A 27077-nucleotide genomic window follows, 5' to 3' on the forward strand; every position below is an offset into this window, starting at 1 on the left:
GTTTCAATGAAGTATAACTTGAAAACTAAAGATCAGATAAAAAAAGTTATCAGCACAGAGATGTCGGTTTCAAGTAAATTTTCAATCTGTAATATTTCAAAAATTCTGGAAGGATCCGAAGTTGATAAAAAATTGAAAAAAATTTAGTTTTTCCATGATTTCATGAAAACCGTGCTTTTTCCGTCTTAAAATTTCAGAGTATACATATGTGTTGATTTAGAAAATATGTGTAGTAATTTGATCATGGGCCCAGAGTTAGTTTCAAAGCTATAAATTAAGTTTTATGGCATTTTTTTGCTAACATTATAAATATCATAACACATAAAAATAAAAGTATACGAGATTATAAATTAATGTCTACACTCTACAGCTATGTGTGATACGAGTCGATAACAATGTGACGTGACATGACAGTTTTTACAAAAATGACTCTTTTGACTTTCCAGAACCTTTTGACGACCTTCATATTTTTTTGAACATTGTGACATAAAACTTCAGTTACGATTGAAAGTTTTTCGACATTAACTTTTAATCTTCATGATTTATAGTTTTCGAGTTATACTTGATCGAGTTTTGGATATTGTTTTTCCGCACACATTTTATCAGCGACTTATGTTAAAATTTCTAAGAATCTTCGCATATGGAGAAGTAGTTTTACAATTAGGGATAAATAAGTAAATAAAAGAAGGACCAAAATGAAGCAAAACTTACGTTTTGTTGTGACGAACCTCTGTCTCTTGCAAACGAAATAACATCAATGAGCCATCTGGCTCCTTTCCATACAATATTAACTTGCGATTGTAGATCCTGTAATTTGATTAATTTGTCCTTAGCCACACTCAACTCGGAAGAGCTGAAAGCTTCCCTATGATTATGCTGCGCCAAAGCAGTGTCAAGTTCTAGGATGCAGCTCAATCTTGAGTATCTGTTTATCACATCTTTTTGATAGGTAATTAGGTGCACCATTTCAAATACTTGGATAGGTAAAGATAGCAGATCTCCTCTCTTCAAAAGAATTTCTCTTGTCCCAGGTACAGAGCATGCAGTTTCCGCCGGCGGAACTGTTATCAGGAACGACACGTCCGATGTTAAGTCTATCACTTCAGCATCGTACAATCGATGATTCAGAGATTCTTCAACATTTATTTCCATATATCCAAACAGTCGTCTCGCCGTCGCAGAAACCAAATCCACGAATAGTTTTTGTTGTTCAGTCCCTTGGGTTTCGTTCGCTGCGTTCTCCTTTTCTTCAGTATCTTCAATGGCGGATTGCTCACTGGGCTGAATCCTGGTCATTTGTTTCAAGTAGTCCCATTCTTCCCTGCGGATAAAATTTTTGTGATACTATAGCAAAATTTTTTTTTATCATCTGAGCCATAATCTTTTTACAACAACTGTAATGTACGCATTGGACTTTGGGTGTTTCAGTTTCAGTGAAAATCTCGTATGTAGATAGGTAATAATGAAGTTTTGCCTGTTCAAGTTCTTAGTAATGTCGTTCACGGGATTATTCTAAGTTAAAATTGGTATCAAAATTTTTCTGCATGTACAGAATTTGTTTGTATCAAAAGTGATTGATTGTGATTAATTCTAACTATACTTACGCAGAGACATGAGGGTTGTCACGTATCTTGCAGTGAGGTAATACATTTGGAGTCTTGGATGGTACAACGACCTGAATCAAGTCAACGCTGCTCTGCATTTTTAGATATCCTAGGTACAAGCCTTTGGATAGCTTGATGCTGCTGACCTGATGATAGGTCATCTGATCCTGGATGCTGGCCATAAGAATATCAGCAACACTGCTATCTTCGTGGGTGATCAGTTTTTTAGTAACTTTGCTAAGCGGCAGCCAACGGCTATTCAAGACAGACACCAGCTTTGGCGATTTAACGTAATTTATAGTGGACAGAACCATGGTTCCTTGCACGTCTCTTATTGGTTTATGGTACAACTGACCCAAGTCTTGTATACAAAGAGCTGCCTGAAAAAAATTCCGTAGTTAGATAGGAATCATTACCACTCCGGCTTTATACGCACATGCATAAGAGTGCACAAATCATTGTTAATGAGTTAAAATTATCAATGATGACGTTCATTTGGATCTCATGGGTGAAGATTGACCTATCACTTCAGGAATTCAAAGTACCTTTCACGAGTATACTTCCTTTTTTTTTTATTGGATCTTCAAATCCATTTCTTTTCCCGTACCAATTAGTGGTGTTTTGAAATTTTTTTGAACATTGAGTTAATAAACAGATACATTCGACACATATTTTCATTGCAAAAAAACCTTTGGTTTTTCCAATTAAAATATAGCCAACTACGTGTTGATCCAAGCAAGCGTAGAAAAACATGTTTCATTCATACAAATCCATTTTTCTTCGTATGTATTCTATGAAAGATTTTTTTGTATATTTTTTGTCGGATTCCGGGGTCATTATTTTATGAAAAGACTCTATCTTCGAACTGGATTTAAATACGATTTAAATGCTGAACTATAATACAACTGGAACTATCACTACATGGCTTTCAGCCGAGAAAGATGGCTCGGATGTGAAGTACTGTCTCTTTCGCACTGTACAGTCTTTCAAAAAAACTTGCGCACTCCTTTCGCACGTGTTTCCTTTTATAAATCAGTAGCATTACATTTTAGCTTAGACTGTCCCACGCATGCGCAGTATCCGGTACAAAGAGACAGCACTTTACCTCCGAGCTATCTCTCTCAGCTGATAACCCACCACCGCAGTGATATTTCCAGTTGTATTATAGTTAACTGGATCTCAAGCACTGTCAATATCAACAACGATTTTGAGCAAATTGGCGATGAAAACTGCCACCGCGGGTAGGGTAGCGCTACTTGTGCGACATCAGCACGGTCATTACATACAGGCCTTGAAACTCATTGAAATTTGCGTGGTGGGGGAAATGCACTTACGCTGCAGTTTTTGTTTTTCGACGCTGCCGTTAGTTCGCACTGTCGTAAGGTAATGTTCGCAAACATAACCTCTAAATTTCCCAAATTTTCCAAATGTACGTAAAAATGTTTTCAAGTATATCACTTAATACTTACCTCGAGAATTTTAGAAACAATATGATTTGATGGAGAATCTTTGTTGATACTGCCCTGCAATTTTTCTATCTTTTTCCCAAACAACCTTACTCTACCGTCCCGCCTCTATCGGCCCCAACGGGAATTAAATGCTATTTTTTAAGCGTTCAGCCCCCACCACTAGAGTTTCCAGACCTGTATGTAAGACCGTGGATAGCAATATGACTAGCACGGACTATTCGCGGATTCTTATCATGCCATCATTGCTATTCGTTTGCGGATGACCCAGTAGTGTCGTATTGCAATTTCAAACTCCGAATAGTGTAGATAATATAATACTTGCTCTTCTAATGTTGTACTTAATTATCACACTAAAGCTACAAATACAATGGGTACTAAAATGATAGGTACAATCAGGGGGAGTTCACTCAATGCTTTTAGATGGGACCGAATTTTGGCAGGCTGCAGGAGTACACTGTACCAACACAATATTGAAAAATTCGCAGTTACTATATTTCTATAGTTATTTCTTGCTAGAGTATAGTAACATGTCAGCATTACTTAGGATGTTAAGAGCGCCCTCTACCGAGTAATGTGATTATGTAATCGCAGTAACATAGGATACAAGAATGGCGGAATATTATTTTCCGGCTGCACATGTGCACATTATTATTATTAGCAGTTCTACCACTCTAAAATATTCACTTCTAGTAGAATTTTGTTTTCGTAACTTGTCGCGCCTTACTCCTGCAGCCTGCCAAAATTGCTTGGAGTGGGGGTAAAGAGTGAACTCCCCCTGGGTACAATACTAAATGTATAATAATACTGAAGCACAATATTGATGCAATAAGTATCATTAGCTGCACAATTTTCCCGATACTGACAGCGTTTCAGATAGTATTTAATTTTTTAACAGTTTAATCCTGTAGCGATCTAATTCCGGAAATAGTTGTCTCTAATCGAGAATACGTATTTTTCCGCTTAATTGAATCGACGTGCATAATTTTGGAATATTTTTTGTAAAAGGCTGATGTTTTTCCAATGAGAACGTACAATGAAGAAAACTTCTCAACAAATAGCAGAGGACCGGCAAAATTGGTCGAACTGCGATGTCCAATCTGGAAAAATTTGTGTCGTTGGTGCATGAAAACGGGTGGATTGAAAAATCTATAAAAATATCAAAGTATACTGTCATAAAGTACTGCGTATTCCTTACGTTACAGATCAATCAGTGACCATGAGGTCCAAACGCACATTATAATTTAGAATTTTGACACGATATCGAAGTTAGCATGGTGACCAATGACTTACTTGCATTTGAGCAGCAGCCTGGAGCAATTTGATCCTAAAATGAATGGTTGAACTGCTATGACTTTTTTCCATGTCTTGTCTCAAAGACTTGACATCGTCCCAGGTACAAGCGACTTTCATGAGCCAGTGAAAATCGTTGTAAATACAGCTGGGATAGGTTTCGTCGATTTCGATAACCGGCAAGAAGTCCTCATTCGTGACTAGCACCTTATCTTCATGATACAACAAACACGCCAAGTAAACGCCCCTTCTCAAATTTTTCTGAAACTTACTCGTAGCTGTAAACAGTTGTTTAATAGTCGTCTTTTTCCTGTGATTTCTTCGCTGTACGGCCGGTGTTTCCTGCGTGTATTCTGGTCGCCTGATATCCGTAAATAACGTATCCAATTGCTGAAGGCGACCAGCGAAACGCGGCAAGCGGCCATCAATGTCTCTCCAGCCTGAAATAAATTAAGTTTTTCAAAAATCCAGTTATTCGTTCACGGGGTGAGAAGTTTTAGCATTTAGCAAGCAGCCATCGTAATCGGTACTCACTACTTGGGGTAACGTGGGCAGGGGTGGACGGTCTAAACCTACTGTAACCTTTCAGATTACCCGCGGCAGCTCTGAAATAGTATCTTTGCCCTTGCGTGAGATCGTCGACTCTGCACTCCCGTTGCTTCATGTCCAAAACTTCCCTGTCTCCGCATATGATGGAAAAATCTTCCCTGACGCTCCACTGTACCTTGAATTTAGTACAGATCGGAGAATCGTGAGAATCCGGCTCCTGAAATCTCACCGTTACGGAAGTTGTTCCGGTAACATCAACTGCCACCAGAAACGGCATATCTGGCGGACCTGGAATGCAAAATCGATCATTGAGATTGAATTTGCGTACTTTTTTGATGAAAGTAAGCAAAGCGGTGATCATCTTACGGGCTTGATCAAATCCTAGCAACATTTTTCTCAATGCTCTGGCTCTCCTCTCCCACAGCGCAAGTTGCTTATCTTCGGCGTTACCTCCGCATCCTGTCAAATTATTCTGCGGTGTCGAGAAACTCGCTCTGTGACTTGGTGGCTCCAGAAGTGTAGTTCCCATACTAGTCGAACTGCCACCAAGCTCTTGGACTCTGTGCTCAGCCTCGGAAAGTAGGGATGCCAAATGACTGCCAAGCGACTCTGGCGATTTGACTAAAAATACAGAGTTCATGGTCTTACATAAATGGATGATCGATCTTTGTAAGGAAAGTCCCTACAGAAAGGCCTTTCTTTCTCTATCTCTCTACCCAAAATGGTTGCTTCATTTCGGTTGTGTACCAATTTTTCTATTATATTCTTTGGCATTAAGTAGCATGAAAGCTGGAAATGATTATACAGCCAAAATTTTGATTTATTACCAGTGTTTGACTCGTCTATCAAGTATTTTGTAAATATTTTCTTTCGTAACAGTGGCCATGTGTACAGTTGACTTCCGTTATGCTACATTACAAAGTTGTAAATCTGAGGCTGTTTTTCTTATTTTCAAAAAAGTTCGCTTTTTAAAAATTTTATTCATCTTGAGTAACCCAGTCATACTTTCAGATGAATGCCTTCTGCTTCCGGTATTAAGTCAAGATCTGAATGTGCTGTAATACATGAGATTCGGGTACGTTACGTTGATGTAACCATGGATATTTAGGGCAAACCATTTGCAACGTTGAGATTATCTGAACTTCAGTTAACCGTATAAGAAAATAAACCATACGCTCATATTACGCAAAGTAGACTTTTTCAAAGTTAGTCCAAAGTTGTAAAATAGTGAGTTTTTTCCAACTTTAACCTCGTTTTAACACTTCATACCGGTGGTTCATTCTCTATTTTAAATGAACATCAGGACACAATCTGAAAAGGATAACTTCTTCCCTTTCGGAAAAAACCCTCAACTTGAGTGTAAATTCCCACCTCAAATTTTTTTTTTTTTCAAGGGAAATTAACGTTATCTATGAGTTGGGGGTACGAATTTACATCGATGTTGCGTTTTTTCCGTGAGGATTACCTTACAAGATTTCAAATATTTATAGGTACTCTGGACACTGACAAATTTTCTTCAACAGCTCATTTACCTCAATAAGGTGAATGGTAGTAAACAGAAAATGATGCAGTTACCACCCATTTTTCATTGGGAGATTTCGTTTTTGCAAATAGAAAAATCACTTTAGTAGACAATTTCGTATGAGGCTGAGTTAAGTTTCTTTCACTACGATGAATGACGGAGCAATTATCTATATTGCGTCTGCTATACCTGTTATAATTGACCCTGACGTGTCTTACACATTATGTAGCGTGTATAATGGAGTAAGATCGTAAGCGCCATTATACAAACGTCCGTCATTCGAAAAGTTGAAAGGTCGTCAAATTATTTTGTGCTTGTATTTACGCGAGAAACATAGAAATCAGTTCAAAAACATTCAAATTGAATAATCGATAAGTTAGAAGCAAAAGGCCGTATGTGGATGTACACGGCTTTTGGTATTCAAAGGATGACCTAAAAAAAATAGTAACGTAAGGGTGGAATATCGGGTCTGTCCATGTCTGTATACAACTTCCTACTTTTAATTTCTCAACTTGATAATTTTAAGCAAATATTTTGTTCTCTTTATTTTTTTGAAGCAAATGGTAAAAAAATAGAAGTCATTAGGTATCGCATGTTTAGGCAAAACCGCGTTTTTGGGATTTCTGATCATATTTCACTTGACACACGGATGTCTTGTGGGTTTGGTTTTTAAATACCAGTTAGTCAGGTTGTCGGTAAAATATATGAATTGTTTCCAAGGAGTAAATTATCTTCATAATCTTTTATATTAAATGACGAAGGGAGAAATGCAAACGTTGGTATAATGTATCGCATTTATTGTTAAACAGACACGAGTTGGTGAGCTGGGTATTAATTGCACGAGTGTGTATTATTACCGAAGTGAAACGTGGAGCTATAAACAATTGATATTCACACCACGTGGAAGGTAACTAGCAAAATATTTTAACGAGTGAGACATGCAGTGAGTTGTTATTTTCGTTCATTACTAATTAAAATGGTGATGAAACAGGATAAAATTAGCTGGGTACAGGCAAAAGAGGATTACTGTGAAGAGTTACCCTTGACATTTAATTCATGAAAATTTATCTCGCTGTTGGTGATAAATGTTGTGTTGATGTAAAGTTTTGCCAAGCAACTCGCCAGCATCATCTTGAAAACTACGTTCGCTTGGGATCAAATTTCTTAACTATTACATTCTGGGGCGATGCCGCTCGATCAGCTCACACTCAAAGTCATTGACCACTCATAATCATTTTGGTATTATGGTTATCGATTTTCTCGACGGCACTAAAACGTTGGAGATAATGTGTTTCCAATTGAAACATAATTGATATCGTTTCATTCACTTCGTTGCTGGCTGGATAATTAAAAAATCTTTTTTTTATTGCAACAAATGATGAGCTAGGTAAGGAACGGTGTAAAAAGAATTCAACATACAAATCGCGTTTAATCAATACGATAATTATGATGTTTTACAATCGGCACTAAAGTTATGCCATAAAAACATAGCGTGTAATGAAAGATCGTTGAACTTGTTTGGCAAGAAAAACCACTGGGATAGGTATTCCTTGTTTTGTTCGTCCTCGTTGTGTCGATTGATTGAAATCTTTTTTTCAGTTCCTTCGACCTCGACTTCGCATTCCCGTTTCATTTCCAACTCTTCTTGCAGATGTCATCAAACTCGATATTTCGCTGAACATTCCTCTCGTTTATAGAATGCGCATAATCTTATAACCGGATAACGCGTTCCGCGGGTAAACTTTTCACTTTCGATCATTGGACATGGCGTAGGAAAAACTCTCCGTCGGTTATCACACTTTAAAAGAACTTGACAAAATATCAGAGACGCAAACGAACGTTGACATTACCGCGAGTCGAGTAGCAAGTTGCCGCTGGCAACCGGGCAGAACAGGCCGAGAGCTAAGCAAAGCCAGTGACTGTCAGACGGACGGGCGACTGACTGAGAAAGGAACAAATCATGAAGTACCTAGTGGTTACCGTCTTTACACGTATTTACGTATACTATACGCTTTCGCAGGTGAGCGTAAGACTGTGTAGAAGTATAACATGTTTGCAGGCGTGTAAGTCGGCACCAATAAACCGAGTTGCGACTATACTCCGCGTTGATGTGGCCGCGCGGGTTTCTGGTCACATGGCGCATGTAAGTGCTTCTCGAAGGTACGTATATACATATCCTCGACATACCTATAGGTATACGTATGAGGTTCAATCCGTTCAACGTTGTGGAACATGCTCTGCGTTGAAATTGAGCACATCGCTGTCCGTAATGAAAACGCAATACTAAAAGAAATCCGTCCATTTTTTGCCACTTTCCATTTCAATATTTAGAACTATTGTGTACGGCTTGTCGGAATGTCGACAAACTTTTTCGGTAAGACGATGGGCGCAGGTAATATAGTTTTCGTGTGATACAGCGTGTCCCATAATTCGTGGATAGTAAGTTTGCTTAGCGGTGTTGTAGTCAAAAAATTAATTGACGAAATATGCGACAAAGCTGTACATCCGCTCATTTAGGGCATTATACATTTTCCTTTGCTTCTGATTTACTCGAAATATAAAAATCGGGTGTTTTCAGGTCGCTAATTACACATATCAACGTAAAATTTAGGCATTTAAAATGGTAGAGCTGATATGACTGATAATATAGCAAGAAGTTATTTCGTGTGTTGAAAATAATGTACAATGCAATATTATCTTAGTCTGTTTTACCGACCAGCATAGGTGGCGCTTTATAAAGAAAGCTAATCTAGGTTCTCTGTATTCCCTGTTTAATTTTCAGCTTTCTTCTACGCACTCATGTTGTGACAAGCTCTTGTATTTTTTCTTCTTCGGTTTACTACTTAATAAACCGTATGCTTATATCAAGACCCTCAACAGATTTGGATGAAACTTTGGTAACACGGGGGGATTTTGAGAACACGAAATGCAAAGATTCATCGTAGCGGATCCAAAGACTTAGCAATATTGAAATTCTGGACCAAGTTCTACTGAAATAAAATAGTTTCTTTTGTATTCTATTTTTGTCTGCTATTTTGAATTCCTGAATTTAAAGTTCAGATTATTGATTGACTTGAGAAAACCACAAGATTTTTAAACTTTTAGTCAATCAGAGGTTATGATAAAAATATGGGTCCCTGATGAGTGAATGGTTAGTTTCGTTGCATTATACCTATTGGGAATGAATGCATGGCCAAGTAATACGGCTCTGAGAACTTGAATACCAATAGATGGTTTTAGGTCAATTATGTAAATAGAAAAGCACAGAAAATTTAGTGCTTGTAAGGCTTTAGTTTTGTCTCATAGAATAAATAGACTGGAAAAAAAGGTGCAAGAAGTCTTTTAAAATTAAATATGGCCAATTTAAAGTAGTTAATTTTTTTGCCACCAGTTGTTGCTACACCGCATTTTCATTCCTAATCGCTTCGTCAATATGCGCAATTGTAAAATAATTTCATCTGCTTAACGCATTCTCGACCACAGTCTCAAGTACCTCGCTTGAACACCAGATTGTGAAGTAATAGATTATAATTTTTACAAAGTTTCTCCACCTGCAGGTGTTACGCCCCTGGGATTGTTCTCTTGGGCACGAAACTTACACACTAGAGTTTCTTAGTTAGGGTAAAAATACTCTACCAATCCGAATGGCCACTTTCAAATTGATTAGCCCTAACCTCGCTTATGCAGATACTATTTGTATTCTCGGGTTGGCATACAAGCGTCCTTTGTTGGTTGTATTGGTATTCTCTTATTATTGTTCGCTATTTAAAACGGCTGCTACTCGTACGTCCTTGACCCTCTTATTCTGCCAAAGGATAAACTAGCTTTTGCCGAAAACACCTGATGACTGCCAATAAATTTTCTGCATGCTGAGATTAGCGTCATAATATGCAAATTGAGTGCTAAACGACAACATAAATTCAGTTGAAAAATTTGAGGCGTAACACCACTGTAGAAACAAAAGAATAGCGCATTTTTGGTCACTTTTTTTAAGTGGAAGATAAGGTAATAAGATAATAATATTTAAGGAAGTTATTATAGGGATATGTTTAAGTAGAATGCAAAAAATTATTATGAACAAATATTAAAAAATGGCGACACTGAAACCATTTTCGCGAGACATGTTGAATTCTGCGGTCCGCTATGTGACTGGTGCAAATTTGAAATCGAGAAAAAAAAAAAAACTACGTAATCTACATGTCTATAGCTAGAGAAATGCGTAGGGAATTTTGAAAATATTAATTTTTGTGTAATTGGCGGGTATTTGAGTGAAAATTTTCAATTTTCGACTTAAAAACGTGCACTTATTTGTTAACAAATAATGCTTAAATTCACTTATCGAAAATCCCCTACGCATTTCTGTAGCGATTAATACGTAGATTAAGTGATAATTTTCCTAATTCAAATTTGCACCATACTGCGTGCCGCATGTCTCGCGAGGATGGCTCCAGTGTCACTATTTTTTTAATATTTGTTGATAATAGTTTGTATTATACTTAAATATGTGCCTAATAACTTCTTCAAATATCATCTCATTATCTTTTCGTCTATGTAAAAAATGGGTGTGTCTACTTATGTACGCGCGTGAGAAGTTATACTTCTTTGGCATCATTAAATAATAAATATTCAACATTGATAATTTAATAATATTTAGTATTAATTATATTAAATAATGATATTTTAATTTATATCAATAAATAATACATACGGATAACTAACCTCAATTATATTGGAGCACTTGAAAAAGTATTTTAGCACAATTTTTTCACTAATATTCACAAATAGTAAATAATATTAATCCAAATATTCAATTTCAATCACTACTGAATATATTTTATTGCCACATATATAATTCGCACTTGTATGAAAATAAAACACGTGTTGTGACTGTAAAAACTAAAACCATGTGGATAAATATTATAAATAAATATGAAAACAGTGATCAGAGGCGACAAGCGTACCAACATTAGCTTTTTTTCGAGACTTAATGAATTCGGTTGAGTGGGCAACTTCATCCTGTTAATTTTGTGTTACAGTGATGCGCGCGCATCTTGAAATTTCACTCTCGAATTCGGTTGAGTGGGCAACTTCATCCTGTTAATTTTGTGTTACAGTGATGCGCGCGCATCTTGAAATTTCACTCTCGAATTCGGTTGAGTGGGCAACTTCATCCTGTTAATTTTGTGTCACAGTGATGCGCGCGCATCTTGTTACGAGACTTGATGAATTCGGTTGAGTGGGCAACTTCATCCTGTTAATTTTGTGTTACAGTGATGCGCGCGCATCTTGAAATTTCACTCTCATCAGTTTTTCATAACGCGCCTAAAGAAGTATAACCTCAAAAAAAAAAGGTGTATTTTTCAGGTCCTTACAGTGGTGTTACCCCTTAAATAAAAAGCAGATACCCAGTCAAGAATTTGCAAGTGATGAACCAAACGGCAACGTTGTCATACGATCATGTTGAAGTTAGTAACGTTATGGTAACCATTCATGCTGAAGAAAAACCGTTATTTTGCGATTTTTGAACTGTTTGAAATTCAGTAAACCGTAATAAAACAATATATACTCGTATTTTGCAATCTTAGTTCCTTCAAAATCATTGTACACCTAAGAAAATAGTGATTTTCTCCCAATGTTCCGTGACGGTAACGTTGCTAATAAACTTCAATCTTGTGACATAAGACCGTTCTTTTAATGCTCACATTTCACGGATAAGAGTCTGGAATTTTGAAATGGCATAAAATATTTTGATACATTTGTCAAAATATGTAAGCAGTTTCCTGCATAGGCTACAGACAGAATACTGTGTAACAGAATAATCACATAAATTTTTAATATTAGTTGATCAATCATCCGAGGTTTAGTGTATTCGTGACTTAAACTTTCCTTTGCTATCTTTGGCAACGCAACTATGTACGTAATTTTCAAATCAATTTTCAGTACAAAAAAAATTGAAACGAAATGATTTGCACAATTTAATCTTAATCAAGTATCAATTTCTACTTTTTTTTCATGTAATTACCTTTATTATATTTATAAAAAAATTTATAAAAGAATTTATAATTTTTAAAAAAAAGTGCAAGCGCAAAAAAGAAAGAGGAGGTAATTTTACATAAAAAAGATCTTCAATTTTTTTTTTGATATCGTCAAAACTGTGGGCGCTAGAATTTTTTTAAATCAACGGTTGAAAATCCAGCTCTGCCGTTAAGTCCTGCCTTAAGAATTGACGACGCGCGCGCGCACTTTCTGCCTAACTTGCTGTAACTTTTTCGATCTAATCAAACTTAAAAACATAAGAAGTATATTGGAAATGAATATAAAAACTTGTTCAAAAACCTGAAATAAATAATAAGAAGCCGATTTTTCATTTATTTATCAATACATGAAGTAACGTGTTGTCAACTTTCCCGCTTTTTCAACATAAATTGTTTTTATTTAATCAATTTCTACAGAAAAATTCTGCGATTGGTGGATTTTGCTCTTGAAACAGTATCCTTGAAGGTATATGGGATGACAAATGATAATTCAATTTATTGAAAAGAATGTAGGTCTTTGAAAATTTCTTGAAAAATTTATTCTTCTTTTTTAACGTCCAATTTCAAGTGACGATTGCATTTTTTCCGACTACTAACCAAGATTCGAGTAGTATAAATTTTGAAGTTTGAAATGTTTCCTTTTCAACTGTATAAACGGTTTTCTAAGAAGACATCAACAAATAGCTTTGTTTACAAAAAAAGGAAGAAGGATAATTCTAGAATTTGAAGAGGCAGAAAAACGGTACAAACAAACACCTACAGCTTTTAAAATGAACATCTTATCAAATTTTTATTTTATGCAGGCAATTGGCACTTTCTCTATAAGAATCGAATTGAAAAAGGTATTGGCCAAAAACTGTAATTTCAAAACTAAATTGTTTACATTTGCCGGAGACAATAATACGGTGGTAAACTGTTGCAGGTAGATTCTTTACAATTAGATACAAAAGAACGCTATTCGACAAAGTTTGTTCATCTCGCAAATCATGTCATTTTTTTTCTTTACAACATTACGCGCCTCTATCGGATTTATCGCGTACTACTCATTTCTTGCCTCACTAAGCGGCTTGTTAGTCATTTTACGATATGGGTCACCTTTTTTTCTGTTCTACTTTATGGCTAGCACTATTAAGGACATGCCAAAGAAAGGATAGGTTGAGTGGCCTATGTAACCGAGCAAATTGGTGACCTCACCACGCGCATGCGCAGAGTTCTTTATCAATAGGTTTTCATGTAGGATTGTCACAAGTATTATTTAAAAACTCGATTTTGTTATGACTGGGGTGTAAAAAAGTGAATGTCATTGGTTTTCGTCAATACTGACCTCGTCATTGATCAATGCAAAATAAATGCAACTTCTGTATACAGTTCGGATTTTACATAGGGATTAAGACTAATAGTACCCAATTTATTTTGATGTACTCTCTATCAACACAGAACATTTTCATAGACGAAAGCTAAAAAAATGAGTTTTCTCAGTTGTTGAGTATTGGGTTCGAAAATTGATTTCATTATTATTTTGTCTGTAACGATTTCCACATGAATGATGTAAATTTTACGCTATTTTGTACGAACTGAAAGATATAGGGGAAAAATGCGGATTTTACATCAGAATGTACAGAATTTAACACGTAATCGTATAAAATTCTTAACAAGATATATTAAATTTTTCCTTGAAAATACCTGCAGATTTAACGAACTTCCTTAACAAATGCTTGGTCAACCTCATCCTGATTCACTAACTTTATATTTTCACTATTTATCCAGTGCAGAATCTTCAACACAGGTTTAAAAAAAAAAGAAACAGAGACTGTATCCTCTGCCCTCGAGCAAAACTGAAAATGATTTGGAGCTTTAAATAGTAAGATACTATGCCTGTATCTGCCAGTGTGAATTATTCTTGGTGGGGGAACTCATCATAAAAACCACTAATACATTCCTTTTGACAAAGTGCTTGCGTTTCATTCATAAAGAAGGGAAATATGATATCATTGGCATCCGGCCGTAGTTACGTGCACGCGCAGATACTTTTTATTCTCTTTCTCTGTAACTAATTCAACTCTTGCGGTCGCTATATTATTGTGAATATTTCCTCCTTTTCGTTTAATTGGTTGTTCTTTTCCGTCATAAATGAAATGTGAACACATCGATTAAACGCGGGAAATGTACGCGTGCGTCGAGGTTTTACTGTTCTCTTTAGTCTTAATTCTAACAGTTCTTAACATCCTAAACAATTTTTTTTCTGTACAAATTTCCTAGTCTAATACGTCCTGACAATAAAGTCACTTTTTGTGAATATAGAAAGTGTTCTTCCTCTTCGAGCACAATTGTAAGAGTGTCTGTAAGTGTGTTTACATTTTGGTAACTTACTCTTCTTGGTGCGAAGCTCGTAAGACAGTCAATGACCGTCTGATATTAAATTGCGGATCGTATAATATTGAAATGCGGATATGCATCATCAATATTAATATTAATCTCGAGGTAATTTTTCATTTTGTGAAAAGTATATATAATTTGAAAAACTGGTAAATTCGAAAAATTAACGACGGAGCCAGGAATCGAACCTGGTATCTAGCGATGCTTTACCGGAGCCTTACTCCACTAGACCACCTAGCCGCCCTAGCCCTAGCCCTAGGGCGGCTAGGTGGTCTAGTGGAGTAAGGCTCCGGTAAAGCATCGCTAGATACCAGGTTCGATTCCTGGCTCCGTCGTTAATTTTTCGAATTTACCAGTTTTTCAAAGTCACTTTTTGTTGTTTTAATCCAATTTCACTGAAACCCTTACTAGTATATCTAATTACACTGAATTCAATCGTTCAAATGACGTAAAGTAAATGATTTGCCTGTAGAATAAAAAAATCTCAGTCATCTATTCACTGATGCGTCATTACGAAACGTTCTGCACGCTATTGTCATTCAGCTGAACCAAATGTTTTTTTTTTTTAAATTTTCCATCGATTTTCCGAACTTTCTTAGTGACCAAATAAGTGCAATCATATACAATGTCATTTCCCAAAGTTTCATGTAAGTCACCGCTCACGAGAAGAAAACTGTATGAAAAACCATTGGCTGAATTTGTGGCTAAAACATGAAGACTTGACAATCCTGTTAAGGGTGTCGATTCAGACTATAGTGTCAATTTCTTGGTGTTGTTTTGAATTCGAAGTTCAAATTTGGGTCATGTTTTCCGCTCAATTTCATCGTCTCAATGTAAAAAAAAAAAAAAAAAATATAGCAATGTAGCCCATTATACTTGCCTCGCGTTACAATTAGCCAGAAGAAATTTGTTTTCAATGCTTGGTGAAAGCCATGACACAGATATCATGTTTCGCTTTCAATCCAAGCTCAAGACAAGCAATATTTGGCTATAGTAGGGTTGTGCGATGAATCGATTGATCGTGGATTCAGATCATTTGTTGTTCCAACTAATGGATTATGAAAAAAAAAATTAATTAAGCACAGTAATTGATTAATCGTAAGAAGAATTAATCGATTTTTTCGCTTAATTGATTAAATGGAAATCAATTATTTTGGAAAAGCATTAATTGTAAGGGTAGACTAATCATAGCTCCCAATTTGTCGAAAAAAGATTAAAAGCAAATATTATTCATCAAAGTTTCAGATTAATCGTAAGAAACAGGTAATAAACATTACTGATCGATCGATTAATAGAAAAACCGATTACACGTTTAATTAAGTAAACAAACAATAGGCGCTTTTGGGGCCCTTTTACTTGGTTCGGTGTGAGATTCCGAAGAAAGTCGCACTTTCCTACTTCTCCGCAACACTTTGAGGAATTGTTATTGCGGGAATGCAAGGAGGAAATGCTCTTCAGATTTAACGCACCATGATTACTACTTAAATTATGTGGGAGAATTCTAGTAATTATCATTGTGTGACGCCTATAGGTGAAGTGAGTTTTCCTACAGTGCTAACTAATTACTGAAGTGGGTTTTCCAAGAATTAGACGACATTGTATTGAAGACAGATAAGCTTTAAAAAATGAAGATTCACATTCAATCAAATGATATATTTTTTCTTGCGAGTAAATTTATTCTACTGTTACGTCTGGCCTACTTTCTGACCACTTATTACTAACCTGCCAATTTTCTCAAATTATTTTTCTTAACCATTTTGTCTCCTACTTGTCTTTTTAAGATTAGCTACATTTGCTCCCCACTACTCTGAATTCTTACACTTTGTCTCAAGCTTACTTTTATTTCGACTTTTTTAAACTAGGTATACTTCTAGTCTATTCTTCAACAAGTCAACTTACAATTCATTAGTATTCCATACTGCGTAAAGAATGTCAATCCCAGATATCAACAAGCCGAATACTTCTAAATCATTCTCCAAATATCAATTCCAACATTTATAATAATAAACAGAAATCCATTTCGTACGAGCAAACGCGTTCATACTCCATATTCTTCACTGTTATACATTAAACTATTTATACTGTAACGTGGCATTTTTGATGCCCGTTACAAGGGGCTCCTTGAACCCTGGGTGGAACCAAAATTTAGGAATTTCCGAAATTGAGTCGCGAGGTCTTTGCAAAGGAGCGCCAGGACTAGAGTCACGCATCCGAAATTACCAGAGGGGACATTTTAGCGAATAGCGTAAGATATTTCAGGATTTTTTTTTTTTTTTTTTTGTTTTTCGAGTTACAACGGCATCAGGCATGAAGTCGGCACCGAATTCGAGGAAATTGCGGAGTGGCGGACTAGCGACAATTGCGCAGGAAGGATGTCGAGGCTGCGGAGGGGGAGCCGACGCAGATCCCCGCATCGCGGGAATCCAAGGTGGACGCGATTCCCGCTGGCGGCCGGCGCGCCGCAGCCTCTCCCCCTTCAGCCCGCCTAAAATTGACTAGCGAACTTGCGACGTACCGACTAGCGACGAGGGAGCACCACGCTCACCACCAAGATGCCATGGAGCTGCGCGGAGGACGAGATTGTGATTTAGCGTTAAGTTCTGCGTCGCGATGCTACTAAAGGTGCGCGTCGAGTTGCGCAGTCGACGAAATCGATGACGGATCGATTATTGCGTATTCTTGTGGGTATGACGTCACGTATGGGGTGACGTATCGAGATCCGTGTTGCGGCAGGTCGTAGGTTCTTGAAACCACTCTAGTTCTGGCGGTCGTGATAAGTAGTCACGTTTTGGGGAGTTTCGCGAAGTAATGGAGTCGCCCAAAAATCGCGAGGGGAATGGAAAAGGGGTTGCAAGGATGTAGAAGGTAAGCGCTGCTTCTATCCCCGTGATTGAATTTCGAGCATAATTAGGAAAAGGCTTGCCGGGTAACGGATAGCCGTTTTGGATTTGCGTTGTAGAAAAGTAGTCGAAATTCTTTTGCCGATTCTTTTGCTTGATGACCGTAGCCTGAGTACGCGTGTTAAAGTAGAGTAAATTTTGAGTTCTTGAGAAAGTTGAGTAGAGTCACGGGTTTTAGTTGAGTCCCTCTCGTTTTTGAAATTAAGTACAGCCGAATTCCGCTGTACCGGGTCGAGTCGCGTTATCGGTTTTTTCAGTGTCACCTCTCGAGTAGGTCGTGAAGTGCCGAATGGGAGTGCTCGGATTAGCGAATAACGTTTTCGAGGATTTTGAGAAGGTTTGATTTCGGATGCGATAGTAAATAGTTGAGGTTACGTTTAGTTACGCCTGCGCTTAGTTCCGTACCCGTTTAGTTAAGATGATGTTAATTGAGTTGTGTTACCTTAAGATTGTGTTTAGTTTAGGTTACATTTAGTGGCGCTTGCGCTTAGTTAAGTTGCCGTTTATTTAAGATAGTGTTTAGCCGAGTTGAGGTGATGTATTCGCTGGGTGCGTAAGGCATAGTGGGGGACACAGAACTGATGTCAGCGCTCGCTGCGGACAATATAGAACTATGGGTGGCTCTTTTTTACTTAAGGCTATTAAAATAACACGTGTGTCAACTAAATTAAATAAAGTAAATAAAATGGGTCATCAAAGTTGTTGTGTAGTCGATTGCAAAAATACAAGTCGAAATAGCAATTGTAAATTTTATAAGTTTCCGGTTGCCAATTGGAAATTAAATCAGCGAAAAAAATGGATCGCTGCTGTTAAAAGGCAAAAGTAAGTATTACTATAACCTATAACCATATATTATAGAATAATATCATGTACATGTGTATATCATATAAGAAATCTGAGTATGTAATAGTTTAATTTTTTTTTTGTAAAGTATTGATGGATCGTTATGGTCTCCAAAACCTATGGATGTTATATGCAGTGAACACTTCATTAGCGGTGAAAAATCAGATATTGAATCAAGTCCCAACTTCGCTCCAACTATTTTTCCATCAGCTTATAGACGACGTAAAGTCAACGAATCTGCCGTTTTGAATAGGTACGTAAAAGAATTTAGTTTCGATTAATATATTTAGATTAATCGAAATAATCGACTAAAAAATTAAGTCACATTAATCGGTATAGTTAAAAATTTAGCAATACCTATTATAGTTAATTTAATTTTTATTTCTGTTATCGTAATTAATTCATCTAGACACAAACGCTTCATGGAGAGAAGAATAATGAAAAAGTCATTATCGTCAACGGCTGAGATACATCCAGTGATGAATTTTGTAGAACCGCCTGAAATAGCTGAAGGTGATCAAAATAATACATTCATGAATCAAACGGTGGAGCAGGCATGTGAAGCGAATATATATTTTACCTCCAATGTTTCATCAAAAACATTCATTTGTAATCGGTATATCACTAATAACAAATGTGATGCTGAGACACAAACAGAGATTCTGGAAGCGTCGACGTCAAAAATAATTACAAATAATAAAAAATATGTTAACAAGGAGTGCGGTACACCACATAGAACGTTTGCTGATCATGAAACTCAAGTAACCAATATGTTTGAAGGATTTTCATCAGTTAAAAAAAACGAGCAACTCATAGATCTTGCTGGTGTAACATTTAATAATTTTAATTTTTTATTAGACAGAACAAAACCTCCTAAAAAATCGACGATTGGTTACAAAGATAGACTGTTCATATTTTTAATGAAATTAAAAACAGGACTCACTTTTTCGGCTCTTGGCGTATTATTTAACGTGCATAGAACAACGATTTCAAGAATTTTTTTCGACATTTTGGAGCAATTAGCTAGTACGACAGCTAATTTAGTATTTTGGCCGGATATTGATGTTGTTCAAGCAACGATGCCTGAGTGTTTTCATCATGATTACAGTGATACTCGAGTAATCATCGATTGTACTGAATTTAATATTGAAATTCCTGCTAATGTTGATCATCGGGTTTATTGTTATTCGCATTATAAAAAAAATTTTACTGCGAAGGTTCTCATAGGTATCACTCCAGGAGGATTTATTTCCTTGAAATCAAAAGTAGCTGGTCGTAAATCTGACTCTCAAATGACAATTGAATCAGGTTTATTAGATCTTCTAGAAGATGGTGACGTCGTTTTGGCTGACAAAGGTTTTCCGGAAATTAAAACATTTATCGATGCAAGTGGAAAAAAATTAAAAATGGTTATGCCACCTTTTTTAGAGAAAAAATCTGAATTTACAACACAACAAACTCAAGAAACGTACAGCATAGCAAAAGTACGAATTCATATTGAACGCATAATGCAACGATTAAGACTTTATCAAGTATTAAATAAATTTCCTGAAAATCTATTTCATTGTGTAGATGACATCATACATGTATGCTGTGTTTTGGTAAATTTACAACCACCAATAATTTCCAAAAAAAAAAATGAAGAATATAATTAATGGTTCAAAATAATTGATATTTTTTAATGAACTGGTTAATTTATTAAATTTTTTGGATCATGTACTAACATTACAACTGAATTATATATTAAATACATATTCTTAGGCATAAAATATACATTAATAAATCATATTTCAACTTTTAGCAACACGTAATAAAGCTTTTTTTATGTAATATTAAAATAATGTAATATAATGATATAATAAACTTTTAATAATATAAAATAAAACATCTTATTTATTTTAATATAATTATTCTGATGGATTAATTTTTTTTTTCTGTAAAAATTCGCACTGGTGAGGTTTCCTCACTGTTATTGTTATTGTCAACGTAAATTTCATTTTCAGCACAACTATCAGTATTTGATGTATCAATGTTTTCATCATTCTCTGTACTTGGTTCTTTAGTCATTGCCGCACAAAGAGCTGGTAAATAATCTCGAAAATAAAATATTTCACTTTGTGAAATAACTTTCTTTAAAAAATCTTCATCACGAAGCACTTCAACTAAACAACAACCACCTGGTATTGGTGAATATATAAAAAGATCACAAATATTCATCCCACTCACATACAATTGTATTTGAATTTGAGTGTAGTAACTGTGAGACTTCTTCAGTTCCCAGGCACCATCAATGAGTTCTAAATATTTAACATTACACAAATTATCAGTTATATTTATCACAGGTTTATCCTTACATAAAATGGGACATTTAAATTCGACTAGTTTTGAGATACATCCATCTAGTACAACTACTCCATCAAGGCTCGCGCAAAGCCAAGGTTGAAATTTGCAAACTGTGACACCAACACGTTTCACAGTACAGTTATTAACTTTTTCATAATTTTCTCTTGCAAGTGATTCATTATTTAAACCATACTTAGTAGAAGCGCAATCAATTTTTTTTGGATGTAATATTTCATACACCAGACTTTCAATAGTTTTAGTTTTTCTTACTTTAATACTGTGCACGTTTTTACTAGCAGACAATCTTAGTTGTCTAGCAGCATACCATTCAGTGCAAGTAGATTGTCCCAAAGTTTCACAGCATAGTTTTATAATATCTTCTTCGGACATTTCAATTTTTTCGACGTAAAAATCTTTTAACTTCTTATCTAACTTAAAATTTGTTTTATATTGCGTATTTTCATCACAAGAAATTAGAAAATTAATTGCACATTGTTCACAGTCTTCCTTTTCTAAATTAATTTCGACTTGTTGCAGTAATGAATTCATGACTCTTTTAACCGTATGTATATTTGTATTTTTAGCTTTTGCTACCATCACCTGTTGTAAAGGAGATTCTTCTAACAATTGAGAAATATCTATTTCTGGAGCCTCATAACATTTTTCTCTTTTTGCGGGAAACATTTCTCCAAATTGTTTACCTTTAGCATATTTATCTTTTGCAAACTGTCGGGCACTAGGTTTTCCCCATACTTGTTCATTACTTGTTTTTGTCGCACTCTTTTCACTATTGATGAAATAAATTAATGCTGCGATGTGTTTACATTTTTTGCTCTGATTGTATACACAATCACACTTGACATCTGTCACAAGTCGTGTCTCATTAATCTGAAATATTAAAACAATAAAAATAAAATTAAAAAAAAATCCAAACAATGATAATTGTAGTATGTAAGTGTTATTACATTCAATGATGTTGTGTAAGGCGTTGAATTTACCGATGCTTGTCTAATGACGCGCGCTTTAATTAAATAACTTTGATTTAATTTTCGATGTTCTTCAACATCTCTCACATGTTCAGCCAGAACTAAATTTTTACCTTTTATTAAAGTTTGTGGTTGGAAAATAATATTGTGGGTAATAGATTGAAAGCCGGTTTTTAACACAAATTCCATTTTTATCTGAAAAATTAAATAAAGAAAATAAAAATTTTAGATATTTTCGTAAATATATAATTATGTCAAAATGAAATATTTTTTATTTTTTATATAATTTCAGATTGTTATATATTTAATATTAATACTTATTTTTCATTCAATATTAATTTAACAATAAACTTCTTGACAGATTTTAACACTGCTTAACCTTATTCACATGAGACTTGTTTTAGTTATTGTGTTGATTTTACTTACTTTTTTCAGCTGATCCAGGTAAAAACTTATAATTTAATATGCGCTCTGTGTAAAATTTTACATTTTTAACATAAATAATATTTTTTTCAACTTTGTTTAATTTTTTAAACATCTATTTAGCATTTAGTACATGTAAAATATCTAAAAAGAGCCACCGTAAGTTGTATCGTATGGTGGCGCTGGGGTCACGCACCTAGCGAATAGTCGAAATTGCCGTTGCGTTGAGCAGCAGTTGAGACGAAAAATTCGAATATTGAGTTTTGGTTGCGTCCGAAGTATAGTGGCGTTTGCGGATTTGTTTAGTTGAAATAAGTAGGAAATAAGCTTTAGGTTAAGTTATGTTGTCACGTTTAGATTTAGGGCAGCTAGCGGTAGCGTCGAAGCTCCGAGTCGGGTGAGATCTCGGGTGAGATTGAGGACGCCGTCTGTTCGGTAGCCCGACGGCGCACCGTCGAGAAAGTAGTTTTAGTTTCGGTTTCGAGCAACTATCACCATGGAGAAGAAATTGCGAATTTGCAAATTGAGAATAGCGTATGGAGATCTTGTGATTGTTGGGTGACATTTTAGTTGGGGAGCCGCGAGCTCAGTAGAGTAAGGAATAGTGTAGGTTATGTGTAATTTTCTGTTTAATTTTAGAATCGCGACGAGCGACTTTTGGATTATTGAAGTGAAAACTTCTTTAGCGGCGCTTGGCACTTTTTTAGATGGGTACAAAATGTTAAACTCGCGTCCACGGTTCGCGTCAGATCCGTAGCGCGTCAGATCCGTAGCCTGATCGAAAAAGCGTGAGACGGATGGAGAGGGGGTAATATCCCCCTCCCTTCCTACCGTACCTGCGCGCGTGTATTTGTACTACAACCTGCTACGCGCATCCACAGATGGTGACTGCTGATGTGTCAATCGTTTGTATACTTGTGAAAGTCGTGTATATAAAGTGCTTAAAAGATGGAAATGGAAGAAAGTGCATTTATTAACGAAAAAAGGGACGAAGAAATAGCGAAAGAAAATAAGTGAGTACTTTATAAAAATATACACATGTACCTACTAGGGTGTTTCAAAAAAAGACGAATTTTTTTTTTCGTATGGTGTCCAAAAATTGATAGTATACCTGAAATCAAAAATTTTGGCGCCAATATGAGCTCTGAATATCAATAGTAAGGTTTGCCTGTATCCATTTCTTTATTTTCCATTTAAATAACACGGGAAAATTTATTTTTTATATTTGCATTTTTATTACTTTGGAACGGTTCATCGTAACAACAATCTGAAAAAAGAAATTTGTAGGAAATTTCACGCTCTACAAAAAACGTCTGAAGATCAAAGTTCCTCAGATCAACCGTTTCAAAGATATCAGTGATCAAAAATAACACTAATCAAAAATTTCAAATATTTTTCAATAAAACTACAAAAAAATATCATATGCCATATTTATATTATTTTTTACGTAAAATTACTTCAATTCTGTTAACCTGAGCCTGTAAACGTTTTTTTTTGCTAATTAATTCAATACTTAACTCATAAAAAGCACAAAAGTCATTTATGTGATATTTTTAACCTTTATATTTATGTATTTTTTCCAAAGTAATAAAAATGCAAAAATAAAAAATGTTTTCCCGTGTTATCTAAATGGAAAATAAAGAAATGGATACAGGCAAACCTTACTATTGATATTAAGAGCTCATATTGGTGCCAAAATTTTTGGCTTCAGGTATACTATCAGTTTTTGGACACCATAAGAAAAAAAAAAAATTGGTTTTTTTTTGAAACACCTTAGTACCTACACATTATAGATGTAATATTTGTAATATGTTGATACTTTATAGCGTTAACCTATATATATATGCGCGACAAATTTTAACGACATATTTGAGGGAAATCGTTTCTTTTTTAATAATACATTAAAGCAATGCGCGCGTGACTCATTGATTCTTGATATTAGGAGTATCAATTGTGATACTGACCACATTGGCTTATCCAGTGCTTTGCTAGTCGAGTGTGAAAACGTGTATTACGTATAAAATCAAAAAATACGATACCAAACAAATAATTTCAAGTGAAAATAAATGAAATAAAATAATAATAAATAATATTCGTTTTTCAGAAAAACAAAAGAGAAAAAGGAATAAAAATCGGAAATATCAATTTGCATGGCGTCAGCGTAGAAGAAATTAAAAAAAAAAAGATTCGAAGGAAGAAAAAGGAGAAGAAAAAAGAAAAAGACATCGTGAAAATCAAAGAGCATATTATTTATGTAATATAAATTGTCATGTTTGTCTACGATAGCGCAATAAATGAATATTGTATTTTACCACATAAATGATAGTACTTTTATACTGATAAATAAAACAATTCGTGCGAAATTATTCCTTAACCATTCCAACCTATTCAAAAATGCACAACGTTGATGTTTAAGTTTTCACTTCTGCCGGCACTCCCGGAGTGCAACCCGTCCTTTTTTTTTTGTTTTTGTATCACCGCTATTGTGAAATATAAGATTTTATTTTACTTTTTTTGTTAAGTAGCGTGTGGTTTTCGAGTGTCTCTCTCTCTCCAAAAATTACCCCTCCCTCTCCGCGGTACTGAGCTACCGAGCATATTTCCGAGGTATAGCGCATTAACGATTTCGAGGCGTGTTGATCACGCCAGGCGCCCAACAAAACTTCACGATATTGTTTTAGATCCAGGGTACATCGTGGACGCCAAATTATTGTGCACGCGGTATGTTCTCGGTCATTTTCTCCGAGTGGTCGAGGAGCGGGAAAAATCCACGTCACAATACATACCGTACATCCTCATCAAAATCAATTTTTTTCCCTTCCGTCATTCCTCGCGCAGTGAATTTAGTAACACGTCATCACGCGCGACGATGAGCTCGAACCTGAAAGTGTATATGGGAATCACGGAGACAATTATGTTTGGATGGGAAGAGATAGCTTTTGAACAACTCTACAAACTGTGTATCTATATCTGCATTACCCTAGCAGGACAGCGCAGCTAGTGGACAAACGAGGAACATAGTTCAGTCATTCTAACAATGACAATCCACACCACTTAAAAATAACCGAGTTTATAGACTTGCACGGAAAAAAAAATTCAGCTCGTGGAACTAAATATTAGATAGTTACTTGTAAACAGTTCGTCGAACTAAACGTTCTGTTATTGGAAGAGCACTGCATGGTTCGTATAACTGACTGTTAGTCAGCTGTCATAGCTGTACGTTGTTCAGCTCTCTCAGCTAAACAGCTTCGTTCGAAGAGCTAGACCAGAATTTTTCGGCTCCGCTCACAGCGCTTATTATTAAATAGTACAATTATATTGCTATTGGTATTATTTTTCATCATTATTATCATTATTTATTCAGTGTCATTTACATATTTGAATGGACTATTCAAACAATTATCTATCAACTGTATTTAAATCATACTCATGAAATTTGAAGGTTATGAAATATGTCAACGCACCAGAGCACAGCGCAACTTACAGCTCTTAGAGCAAAACCATTCAGCTGTGAGAGCTGAACAACTTGCAGCTATCAGAGCTGACTAATATATAGTTGCTGTAACTACAAGATAGACCGTAGAGTGCGTATAGTTACTGGTGCTGTAGAATACAGCTCGCCGAACAGAATTTTTTTTTCCGTGTGTATGTAAGACCGTGATGCGAGTTGATACTTCGGGTGCATACTGCTGAATTACTTCTTCCGATAGCCGCTCATTAGAAGTAGACATCTATCCAACAAAAATTAGTTGAATAATATTGAGAATTACCGAAGTCATTAATCGTCAGGTTTGTTCCAAAAATGCGAATGACCAAACAGTCGACGCGACGAAATCCCGAAAGTCAAACCACCAACCGTTAAAAACGTAGAAAGACCATAAATACGAAAAGATTACTTGTAGGAAAATACAAATTGAGAACGTAAAAGTGTATAAATTTATACCGGCATTTTTGTTTAAAAATAAGTATTGCCAAGATTACGAAGGCTAAAATATTGAATTGCAAAAATACCGAGGAGTCATAAAGTCGATTTTTCAAATGTCAGACTGGTGCCTCTGTCGAAAATCTATGAATCCAAATTTATCAATAACGACTGATCAAAGACTCGAAAGGTCAAAATCCCGAAACCAGCTAAAGACAGAATGACTAGACTGCCGAAAGGTTGGATGATGTCAGAAACACATCTATTCTCTGCAACGTTACACATATCCCATGGCCGGTGTCTAGTGCTATCCAGCATAAGTCTACATAACTATGACAACTGTATTGCGGCCTCTCGGCTTTCTGGCCCTTCTGCATTTTGCAGATCGTAATTTTGCTCCCTCTGAACTTTGATTTCGGACACTCATCTTTCTGTATCTCCACATTGTGTGATTTGGTCATTCGGAATGCCGATTGTTCTGAAAATACTTTTTCTGATAAGTGAGCGTTCGGTCAAATGAACTTTCGAGTAAGCAGTTATTCTACTGGGTGATTTATCGAAAATCCCAACTTCAGTAAGCTGATCATTCGTTGTTTTAAACTTGGTATCTGTAAAATTTTTGATTTTCAACTAGTCGACTTTTTAGTTTTTCAGGATTTTGACCCCGTCCCTTAGCCTCAAAGATCGTAGAATTAGTATTGATCAACAAGTGTTTCCCCTAAGCAATTGAGGTGTCAATATAATTCGAAATTATTTTATAATCTCCGAAATTACATTGAAATCGGCGTTACTGAAATAAAATTCTGCATTAGTAA

At 35.6% G+C, this 27077-nt stretch overlaps 1 protein-coding gene and 1 long non-coding RNA gene across 6 annotated transcripts in view; one reads left to right on the forward strand and one right to left on the reverse strand.

Moving 5' to 3' along the window:
- Positions 1 to 27077, reverse strand: part of LOC124299719 (uncharacterized) — a 271430-nt gene that overhangs the window by 5817 nt on the left and 238536 nt on the right. For all 5 annotated transcript variants that reach the window (XR_006907047.1, XM_046753029.1, XM_046753027.1 and 2 more), the window contains 5 exons: positions 5279 to 5533; positions 4898 to 5200; positions 4364 to 4803; positions 1605 to 1984; positions 712 to 1321 (listed from right to left, as the gene is read on the reverse strand). Coding sequence is in view for 4 of the 5 variants with exons in the window: in XM_046753029.1 (XP_046608985.1) it covers positions 712 to 1321; positions 1605 to 1984; positions 4364 to 4803; positions 4898 to 5200; positions 5279 to 5533 (1988 nt within the window). In the remaining variant the exon portion in view is untranslated. The remainder of the gene's footprint in view (positions 1 to 711; positions 1322 to 1604; positions 1985 to 4363; positions 4804 to 4897; positions 5201 to 5278; positions 5534 to 27077) is intronic.
- LOC124299720 (uncharacterized) lies at positions 23185 to 24848 on the forward strand. Its single transcript, XR_006907048.1, has 2 exons — positions 23185 to 23353; positions 24445 to 24848. It is a non-coding gene; the product is annotated as an uncharacterized LOC124299720 (long non-coding RNA).

Source organism: Neodiprion virginianus, chromosome 3 (genome assembly GCF_021901495.1).
Source record: "Neodiprion virginianus isolate iyNeoVirg1 chromosome 3, iyNeoVirg1.1, whole genome shotgun sequence".
In the NCBI taxonomy this organism is placed as follows: Eukaryota; Metazoa; Arthropoda; class Insecta; order Hymenoptera; family Diprionidae; genus Neodiprion; species Neodiprion virginianus.